This window comes from Brassica napus, chromosome C5 (assembly GCF_020379485.1).
Source record: "Brassica napus cultivar Da-Ae chromosome C5, Da-Ae, whole genome shotgun sequence".
Classification (NCBI taxonomy): Eukaryota; Viridiplantae; Streptophyta; class Magnoliopsida; order Brassicales; family Brassicaceae; genus Brassica; species Brassica napus.
The window spans coordinates 9293460-9304443 of record NC_063448.1 but is presented as its reverse complement, the minus strand read 5'-3'; the positions used below and the strand labels follow the sequence as shown (position 1 = coordinate 9304443).

At 39.9% G+C, this 10984-nt stretch overlaps 1 protein-coding gene and 1 pseudogene across 2 annotated transcripts; one reads left to right on the top strand and one right to left on the bottom strand.

Moving 5' to 3' along the window:
- Positions 1–2159: 2159 nt before the first annotated feature.
- Positions 2160–5445, top strand: LOC106427084 (rab9 effector protein with kelch motifs-like). 2 transcript variants are annotated; one of them, XM_013867819.3, is made up of 11 exons: positions 2160–2464; positions 2789–2938; positions 3039–3206; positions 3310–3462; positions 3574–3726; positions 3954–4118; positions 4212–4352; positions 4456–4606; positions 4694–4883; positions 4964–5083; positions 5204–5445. In XM_013867819.3, the coding sequence occupies exons 1-10, from the start codon at positions 2284–2286 to the stop codon at positions 5081–5083; spliced, it is 1572 nt and encodes a 523-aa protein (XP_013723273.2). In that variant the 5' UTR covers positions 2160–2283; the 3' UTR covers positions 5204–5445. The 2 variants fall into 2 exon arrangements, with proteins under 2 accessions (XP_013723273.2, XP_013723272.2); XM_013867818.3 differs by having other exon boundaries at positions 2161–2464; positions 4964–5100.
- A 1604-nt stretch (positions 5446–7049) lies between these two features.
- Positions 7050–10715, bottom strand: LOC106427144 (annotated as a pseudogene).
- Between the last annotated feature and the right edge of the window lie 269 nt (positions 10716–10984).

The following is a 10984-nucleotide window of genomic DNA, read 5'->3' as shown; positions in this document are numbered from 1 at the left end:
ATCCCAAGGATGCAAAAATTATAGAAAGCATACCACTGAGTAGAAGTCAGATGGTAGATAGATATGGTTGGCATTTCACACAAAATGGAAAATATACGGTTAAATCAGTATATTAGATAGAACATGTTTATCCAGACAAGGAAAAAACACCAATACTGATTGGACCCTCAGTTGACGTATTAAAGGCTTTTTGCTGGAAAATACGGTGTCCACTAAAAATAAAACATTTCTTATACCAATTGGTGTCAGGATGTATATCAGTTAGGAAAAATCTGCGAGGGAGAGGGATACAAGGGGACATATGTTGTGCAAGATGCAGAGCCGATGAAGAATTAATAAACCATGTGTTTTTTGAATGTCCTCCAGCACTTCAGGTTTGGGCCCTTTCAACGATACCTTCAAATTCAGTCATTTTCCCAACAAGTTCCCTCTTTACAAACATGGATCATCTCTTTTGCCGAGTTCTCCCGCAGATGGATGATCATCGATTTGCATGGATTCTATGGTACATTTGAAAAGGACGGAATAACAAAGTCTTCAGTAATCTGGACATTGATCCCAAGGACACACTTAAATTGGCAGAAACATAATCTACATTATGGGCTGAGGCACAAATATCAGACACACAGAAGACACCACCACACATAGAGGCAGTGACCCTACCCTCAATACCAGGAAGATGATGTTTCACATATGGTTCTTGGAAAGAGAATTATATTTTCTCTGGACAAGGTTGGTTTAGTACTCTAGCGGGTTTTGATGGGTTGATGGGGCGATGAATGTTAGGGCTAGTCTCTCCCCTCTTCATGCGGAGATGGAAGCGCTATTATGGGTAATGGAATGTATGAGGAACTTACGACAGTTTCAGGTTACGTTTGCAACAGATTGTTCTCAATTGGTGAAGATGGTTTCAGAACCAGAAGAATGACCTGCTTTTGCAAGCTATTTAGAAGATATCAAGACCTTGAAAGGAAGTTTTTTCAGATCAAAGATCATTTATGTACCAAAGACGCAAAACTCAAAGGCGGATAGCCTAGCACGTAGTGTCAGGAAGCAACTGTCTTTCGTCGTTCACATGGATGCAGAACTTCCGCTTTGGTTTACAGAGTCAGTACTGATTCTATATAAGTTGATGACAAAAAAAAAAGTTTATGTCTTTGTTCATAACTTTCTTTGCTGGTGAATTAGCCCGTTCATTTCTACTCTTGAATATATAAATTGAATTCACACTCTCAAAACTACTATTAAAACAACAAATATATTTATCTCTCGGAAGAGGATCAGTCAATCTATTGGATTTTCAGTTATATCTACTAAAGTTTTAATTGGTCTCTATTTGGATTGTGAGGATTTTTAAAATCTTTTCATACACGACGTTTCAAAGCAATCTTCTATCTCAACATGTAACATCGAGAAGCTTCTTCTACAACCACGAAACCTGAATAACTCAACATCTATTTGATCTTTAAAACTCCTTCATAAATTATTAACTAAATCATTATTGATACATTGATTTAACAAGTTGGATATTTAAAAAGGAGCTGCTTCAATAAACATGTTCGAAAGATCATTGATCTTTTTCCTTTTTTCCTATAGGATTTGCTTTTCTCGAGTATTTAGCTTCAAAATAAGAAAGTTCCATTGTTTTGACATGTATTCACATAAGGAAGTGTTGTTTCTCGTCTTCCAAATATATCAAATAATCATTAGAAAAACGATGATTATGGTTTTTAGTGGAACCACCTTTTTTCTTCTTAAATAAAAAAATGGTTTTATATAAATCAGATAATAAAAGAAAATTTTCTAATGTGGAAAAAAAAGAGAAAATTATATAATATTATTTTCAAGGCTGGATAACTATGAATATTTTCTTATCTGGGGTAGGTTAGTTGTTTTTATTTTCAAACATGATTTCAATCAGAGAAAACTATTTATAAATCAAATAAAAAGAGAAATCTTTGTAACGTATATCCTTGAGCCTCGGGGGCCCAAATCACTATTTTAGGAGACTTTAGTTACCAGTAGTGTTACGACACGTCATAATAATAGGCCACGTAATACAAAAAGTCAAGAAGCTTGCGCTTTGTCACTAATCAGTAATCAGCAAAGCAAAATATAAAGTTTCCTCCTTTTTTTTGTTTTCTCTTCCAAAAAGAAAAAAAAAAAAACCTAAGCAAAAAAGAAAGGAAGCAACCTACCTTTTATCATCTGTAATCGGATTATCTCTTCTTCCTCCTCTTTACAAAACAAACCCTTTCGTTTTCCCGCACTTTCTGGAGAAAAATGAGGTGGGAAAGGGTCCGACAGCAACAAGTGGGTCTGGGTGAGTCGTCGTGTTACGGGGGCCCCGGGAAGAGGTGGGGACACACTTGTAACGCCATTAAAGGAGGTAGCTTTCTCTACGTGTTTGGTGGCTATGGCAAAGATAATTGCCAAACCAATCAAGTCCATGTCTTCGACTCTGGTTTGTCCTCCTCTTCCCCCCCACATTCAATCTCCGTCTTAAATTGTCGGAGATTTATGTTGATTGAGGTTGTCTGAATCTCTTTTTTTTTTTATCTCTTTGATTGATTTGCACTTTCGAGAGTTTATTCATCCTGCATGTTGCGCTAAAATGGAACATATTATATTGAAAGCTTTTGTTTTTTTTTAATCCAGTATATTTCATCGTGTTTGAATGATTTGGATTTGACCCTTTTGAGCAAGTGTTTGTTGTATTAATATGATTTTGAGTTGGTCTCTATTGTGGTTTTCATGCTCTCTCTCACTCTGGTGATCTTTGTTGCAGCAAAGCAGATATGGACTCAACCAATAATCAGTGGAACACCTCCTCCTCCTAGGGACAGTCACACCTGTACAACTGTCGGCGACAATCTTTTGGTGTTTGGTGGTACTGATGGAACTAAACCTCTCAATGATTTGTACATTCTTGACACTTGTAAGCTTTTTCTTTTTCTCTTTCAAGCTTCTTACTTCTTCCTGTTTGAGAAGTAGTCATATACTGAATTGGTTTGTTTGTTTCCGTTTGTGGTTATTAGCTTCACATTCTTGGAAGTGCCAGAGTGTTAGAGGAGAGGGACCTGAGGCAAGAGAAGGTCATAGCGCCACTCTCGTTGGGAAAAGGCTTTTTGTATTTGGAGGCTGTGGGAAATCTTCTGATATTAATGACGAAATCTATTACAATGACCTATACGTACTTAATACAGGTAATGGCTTTCTTCAATTGGCATGTGAATCTTTTCCATGTTATCATCATCTCTTATGCATTGGTTTTATATCGAGGTTGAGCTAAACTTTACACTTGTGCAGAGACTTATGTGTGGAAACGTGCTGTTACAATTGGGAATCCTCCATCTGCGAGAGATAGCCACACTTGCTCATCGTGGAAGAACAAAATCGTTGTTATTGGTGGTGAAGATGGTCATGACTATTACTTGTCTGATGTTCATATTCTTGATACAGGTGCAAAAGCGTTTCTCAAATTCATGTTTTTTTAAACTTACGAGTGTGTGTGTGTTCTATCTGATGTAAGTGTTTCTTTTATGTCATAAGATTTTTCATTTTGACTTTCAGATACATTCGTGTGGAAGGAGCTGAGTACTTCAGGCCAGTTGTTGACACCTCGAGCTGGTCATGTTACTGTTTCACTTGGGAGAAACTTGTATGTGTTTGGAGGGTTTACAGATGCTCAGAATCTTTACGATGATCTCTATGTGCTTGATGTCGGTATGTGAACTGAAAAAAACTATTCAATACCAAAGTTTAATACTTGTGAGGGAGATTAGCTTTGGTCCTTTCTCTCTATAAAAGCAAGGACCTCCCCTAATTTCTTGTCCGGACTAAAGCTGTGCAGGCAAATGTTTTTAGATTAACCATTTGTCATATTGTTTTTTGTGTCTCTGAGATCTATAGCATATTCACATTTTTTGGTTTCTTGTCGTTCTTACCTGTAGAGACATGTGTGTGGTCAAAGGTTCTCGCCATGGGAGAAGGACCATCTGCTAGATTCTCTTCTGCAGGGGCTTGTTTAGATCCTCATAAAGCGGGATTTCTCATCTTTGTTGGTGGCTGCAATAAAAGTCTTGAGGCACTGGATGACATGTTCTACTTGCACACAGGTTTCAACAAATCTCTGTTCAACTTGCAAATTGCCAAAACTCCAGGCGTTTCCTTTCTAAACTTTTATTCTTTCTTTTTTTTTTGGTTGATAGGACTTGGATATGATGCAAGGCTTGATCAGAGTGTAGGCAGCATGTCTCTAAAGAAGCAACTGAAGCTGAAATGCCAAGAACAAAGTCATGCAAATCCCTTATACGATAATTCTCTTGTCAGAAACAATATGGAGCATCAAGGTGTGTTTAAAGCAAACTAGTCAAGATTCAATTGAAACATTGTAAGGTATCATTTATCTGTAGCGGGATATCACAAGCCTGTTTGTGATTGCTTTTATTGTAGGAAGAGGGAACTTCGGTTTGAACACTGGCCAATTTGATCAAGTAAAGATGATGTTTCACGCCAGGGTCACCGAGACATTCCCAGTTGGTTATAGTATTGAAACAATGATAGATGGAAAATTGCTTCGTGGCGTTTTGTTTTCAACTAATAGGCGAGTGCTTATATTAGTTTCTTACTTTTGAGGTTTTATCAGTTGGTTGTTTTTTTTCCTGAAGAATTCTCTTTCTTTGTTGTACAGAAAGAGGCCAGCTATGTCGAATGGGGATCAGGCTAACACATCAAAGATACCAAGAACTTTAAGCAAGGATCAAACTGTTGCTACTGAAGTCAAAGATCCTCCTTCAAACGGAGTTGAGGGTGGTATTGGTCTCATCAACCCTCTGGATGTTAACATAAACACAGCGGCCGTGGCACCTCAGCTCGATATGGTGATTTTAATACTATTTCTCTCTTGAGATGCCTGATTATGCGTTTTACTTAATGGAAAACACTGAAAATCTGTGTGCAGGGCACTGTGAATGCAGTAAACCCATCTTCAGTTGCTCAAACAGATGAAGCTTCTTTAGAATCTAGAAATGCCGTATCGATTGATGTTGAAGCTACCAAGACCGGACCTGGAGAGACATAGGTACAGAAAAAACAAAGGTGGGCTTTTAAGTCCTTGTGATTGAACCACTAGTTTACGCAACAACAGGTGAATCCATTGCATCTATGTCTAAATCTGTTCCTTTGAACAATATCTTTGCAGATCAGAGATTGAGTGCGTTACAGAGGAACAAGGACAGCTAGAAGCATCATTTATTTTCTTCTTCTGTACATTAGGCTGAAGATAGGATGGGTTTAATTTAGAATCGAAGTTAGGTTCGGTGATGATGAGGGCAAAGCTAACTAACTCTGAGTTAGTTCTTTTTTGTTGTTGTCTTTCTTCTGCTGGAGCTCTGCAATTTCTCTATTTCTTTTTTTTTTCCCAAATTAAGTTTTTTTATTGAATAAAACCGGCCCAAAGCCCAAATACATAAGACAACAAGAAGCCCAACACATACGGGCTACAATGTAAACACTTAAGACAGGTCCGCGGCCCACACCACTCAGACCCGACCGACGCCGGCTGGAGAACGCGCATCAAGGAAGCAGGTTGCAGGACACGTGGAAGCATCTACTCCCTCGGATCGACACGCGTCGCAAAACCGCCTCAACCTGATCTTCTCCGCCTCGAAACGCCTCCTGAGCCACCTCACCAAACCTTGTTTACGCCGGATCTCGAAACCCACGTCAAACCGCCTTCCTCTCCGGTGATCCTCCATCGAAAGCTTAATCGGACATACCGTGCTTTCCTCAGAACCACCCACTCTTCTCTCGAAAGTAAATCACGACCTCGTCTAATCTCTCTTGTCGGCGATTTGAACGACGGAGAGGCTTAACTTCTTCAAAGATCTCATCCGATGTATCTCCTGTCTCCCCGAGCCGACAAGAGCAAAAAACCAAACCAACCTTTAACCGCTAGCACCCAATGTTCCTACGGGTTCCAAGCCGGCAGCGTAGAGCTAAGGAAGCCTCCACCCTCCGGAAACTATACGGCGACAGCAGAGCTCTGTAAGCCTCCCCTTCCCGAAAAAACTGAACCGGCGGCGGCGGAGCAAATAAGAACTTCCACCTCCCGGAGAAAACTGACAACGACGGAGCTGTAGGAGCCTCCTCCTCCTGGAATCGCACCTTGATCTAACCGATCCGTCTCTCCACCACAGAACCCCAACCCACAGTCGCGTCTTAACTCCAAAACAGACAAACCGCCATGCACCATGGATTCAGTCGCCGCCAGAGCTCAGACAAGGCAAAGGTGGAAGGGATACGAAAAAGAGATACTAGGATTGCTTTAAAAACGGACTGACTCCGGTTCCGGCGACGGCACGCGCGCGCACGCACCGGCCGTACGCCGGAACCAACTCGATCTACTTTCTCTCTCTTTCTGCTTTGTGCAATTTCTCTGTTTCATCTTCTTTTTTTGTTTTTGTTTATTTTCAACTTGCAAGCAATGTAAAAACTTTGCAATATCTTTGTCAAGTTCTGTCTTAATACATATAATGTGGGAATTGATTCACAAGAAACTGGAGATCTCCAAGATGGAGAAGCTCTGAGTTTGTTATGAAACCCTTGTGAGACTTCCCATTGAACCAGCTCCATGGAAGCAAACTGACAGAAGCTGGTTTTCACAAAAGCAAGCCTGCAGGCATTGGAGGGAAGGTTGAAAGATGTCCGAGTTAAAGCATTCGGGGAAGGATCTCAGAGCTCTTAGAGAGATATTAGAGGCAGTGCAATCCAAAAGTGTCTTTGATACTCGAAAGTAGCTACTAAGCTTAAACTCAAGAGGCTTACAGAATCAGGTGATGCCACCCACTTTGAGAGGACCAATAGTTGATTATGAAACCTGCCAGACTTGTTGAGACATCTGGTATTCCTTCATCATCTCTGATTCTCATTCACAGTCTATCTGGTCTTAATACGACCTGTGGAGAAACATCCTCCATACTCTCTCTTTCCTTTCTGTCTTCTTTGTTTGGTGATTCATGCATTAAAACAAGTTTGAGACATTACAGTACTTCAAAACTCAGAGGAACAGACAGTAAGTATAGCACAGGAACAGAATACAAGTAATGCTCTCATGAGGAGCTACAATACATGAGTTACAACTTACAAGCCAAAGAACATTTCACATTACATCTTATTATAAAAGAAAAAGAAAAGAGAAGAAACATTGACATATGGTTTAGTACCTGACTAAAAGTCTATGATATCAGACTTTTCACTTTATGGATGAAAGCATCAACAACAGAAAACCATGTTCGGCTCCACGAAGAATCAAAAGAGAGTGAAGCAAGTATCCCTAGCAGTACTGTCACATAGGCTGCAATAATGCTCCAGTAGAAAGATACAATGTCAATCACATCTTCTTCCTCTTCTCCAACATCCGCCGGCGTTTCTTTTAAAGTGTCACCATTACAACTTCTGTTGGTGGGTTGTCCACAGAGAAGAGGATTGCCAATGTAGCTGGTTTCATCAAAGGTGCTAAACTGCCCTTTCAATGGAATGATACCTGATAAGTTGTTGTAAGAGACATTAAACACAGCAAGACTGCTTAGCTTTGTAAGCTGGCTCGGGATTTGGCCGTGTAAGAGGTTGAAGGAAAGATCAAGGCTCTCTAAATCCTCCATATTAGAAAAACTTTCTGGGATGACACCAGATAAATGATTGTGAGATAGATTCAGTGCTCGTATATCAACAAGATCTCCAAGCTCTGCTGGGATCTCACCACTCAGCTCATTCTCAGAGAGATCCAGTCCAAACATAAACCCAAGAGTTACACCTATGTAGGAATCATATCTTAGCTTTGCTGCAAACTGGACTTCGATCACACTGTCTGCCGTGTAGTCTACAGTAAAAGGATCCAACATAAGCATAGATCTATAATACCTGCCTAAATCTTCCGTGGAGAAGAATTCCTCGTCTATACCCATGCCTCCAAAGATATCACTAGACACAAACATCAATCCAGCATTATCATAACCCTCTTGCCCATCGTGTTGTAGCTTAGGGAAACTAAATGATATATTGCTAAAACATGAGGGTATAGATCCATTCAGTCTGTTGTCAGAAAGGTCCAAAAGTTGGATGTTGGTTAAGCCACACATCTGGGAAGGAATAGAGCCTGCTAAGTTATTCCCCCTCAGAAGAAGAATATAGATCTTTTGGTTGCTGACAAACTTGGGGATATTCCCGGACAATCTGTTGTTTCTTAGATCAAGTATAGAGGCATTTCCCAGTACTGTGTCTGGGATAGTCCCTGAGAAATTATTATCCTGCAGGAACAGCATTCTTGTATCAGAGCTGAAGCGGTGAGGTAGGTCACCAGATAATCTGTTTGCAGAGAGGTCCAACAACACAAGGAAGGATATGTCAATCAAAGAAACAGGTATTTGACCTTCTAGGTAATTGTTTGGAATCAAGAGCATAGACAAGCCATACAAGTTGCCAATCCAACCAGGAATAACACCAGTGAGATAGTTATTCGACAAGTCAAGCACAGACATGGAACTTGAGTTCAGCAAACCATCTCCAATCCTCCCTGAAAACTGGTTATTATCCAAAGACAATACCTGCAAGGAAGTGGCTCTGGAAAAATGTTGCCTCTAAGTTTGTTGTGAGAAAGCTTAAGAAACATCAAAGAATAACACCCCATTGTTAAACTCCTTGGTAGCTTTCCGTAGAGAACATTGTGAGAGAGATCTAAGAAGTACATCTTTTTCATGTTACCTAGAGAAGATGGCAGATTCCCTTGTAAACTATTCTTTGACAGGTTAAGGTGCCGTAGGTTAGGAAGTATCCACCCAATGTCATGGGGAAAGAGTTGACTAGCTGAAGCATCCAGCAAGAGGAGCCTATGAGCAGATTTGGGTAGCTGAAAGTTCGTAAACAAGTTGTTCTGTAGAAGCAAAACTTCAAGGTTTGTATTGTTGTCCATTAGCCAAAAAGGGAATACTCCATGAAGTCTGTCAACCAGACGTAACTCCTTCTGGTGTAGGAGAAAATGAGGAAGCTTTCCCAAGTTACAAGACGGAATTGCAATAACATGTAACTGGAAGTCTAGCTTCCATGAACCTTCTGACTCCACTTGGAGAGAGTTGGATATTGAAGAAAGCTTGAGTACCTTAAGGTTTGAGAGGTTGGCAAGCGAACCCAACGAGAAGAAACCACGGAAGTCGTTATCAAACAGTGATAAGTACTCAAGGGATTCAATGCTACCAATAGCAGAGGGCACCTTCCCAGTCATTTGGTTTGATGAGAGATCAAGAACTCGGAGTCTAGTCAAGCTGGTTAAGCATAATGGAAACTCACCTATGAGTTGGTTATGGCTGAGGTCGAGCTCTTGCAGATTTTTCAACTCGCAAATCCCTAGATTAACAAATTTATATATGAACATTTGGATTCACCAGCACCATTCTTAATTGAACGTTTAAAAGGCTTGACTAAACTTGCCTTGCAATTGACCCCAGCCTGTAAATTCGTTACGACTTAGATCCAGAGTTTTCAACTTTCTCAGGTCAGCTAAACCTGCCACAAGACAAAACCACATAAAGGAAAGGAAGATACTTACACGTGACCGACCAGGATGTTGTCAGTGACAAGTAAAATAGATACTTACCTTGTACAGGTGTGGAGTTGTCAAATCTGTTTCTACTCAGGTCCAGCAGTTCCAAGTTGGTCAGATATTTAAGTTCTGGAAAGGATCCCAAGAGAATGTTCAGAAAGAACTGAAAAGACACGATCTGCTGGATAAGGAAATTGAAAAGCAAACCTTTAGCAGGAAAGGGACCATCCATGTTGTTACCACGAAGAAACAAAGTTGTAAGTGATTTTGCGGAGCTGAGGAAAGGTAAAACCATGTTATCAAATTGATTGTAAGAGAGAACCAGTATCTCTAGGTTTCTTAATCTCCCTAGACTTTGATAACCTGCAAAAGAATAAAATCTTGTCAGCAAGGGTATGCATCACTGAACTTAAGACGGTATGATCTGGGAAAGAAGTCTGGTATACCTTCAACGAACGAGGCATTGAATCCTCCGAACCAGCTCTTAGATAAGTTCAAACTTTGAAGCTCTTCAAAGGGATACAGCAAGGAAAGATTTATTACAAGAGGTAAACCTATTAAAGGAAGTGTTCATGGAGGGCAAGGCCAATCACCCGTCTAGTTGTACGATTACACTTAACTCTCTCCCACTTGCAACAATCACTCACTGTGTCATTACTCCAAGTATCAAAAGTGTCTGTCTTCCTTGATCGATGAGAGCAGCAGGTATGTCTTGAGCTCCAACAAACCCTTCCTTTCTTTCTCAACACAACTCTTGTAACGATGAATCTGCCCCATCACTATCATCACCATATCAGAATTCGAACTAGGAACATTCTCCTCTCCATTGAAATGATCCAATAGCCAAAAAGAAAGCAGAAACTTTGGGGGAAAAAAGATTGTGAATTCAATATGTTGGAGAACCTCCATGTTTATAAGTAATCTTTCTTTATGAAATAGAAAAAAAAACAAGTTGCAGAAAGAGATGTATTTTACAAAGTCAAATTCTTTCTAGTCAACACTCAAGAAGCATATGATATACCTGTGGCGTACAGCATTAGCTAATTGGACCAAGCTTTGTGCAAAGCTAACTCAGACAAAGTCAATGTACTAACAAAGAATGTTATATATCTTCAGTTTCTTTAGATTATTTTCATTGCAATTTTCAAGCTTTGTTCGATTTATAATGTGAAAACCACCTAACTTCAGTCACTTCTATCAAGCATTTAAGGTTAATCAGAGAGGTCTTCTCAATGGCAAAGATATACAGAATTCAATAGTGAGCTCTATAGAAAAAACGGCAAGATGAAGATGTTGGTACTGGTGTAGTCTCAGATCAAATGGCTTACTGCTTCGAAACTTGTATAGAGATGTTTAGGGGTTTAACAAAATATAATCACTTTTGGA

Excerpts from the sequence above, each read along its gene's own strand:
- LOC106427084 (XM_013867819.3), top strand. The coding sequence starts at position 2,284 with ATGAGGTGGGAAAGGGTCCGACAGCAACAAGTGGGTCTGGGTGAGTCG. Across the intron at positions 4,353-4,455 it reads AAACAATATGGAGCATCAAG|GAAGAGGGAACTTCGGTTTG; the intron begins GTGTGTTTAAAG and ends CTTTTATTGTAG. Across the intron at positions 4,607-4,693 it reads GTTTTGTTTTCAACTAATAG|AAAGAGGCCAGCTATGTCGA; the intron begins GCGAGTGCTTAT and ends TTTGTTGTACAG.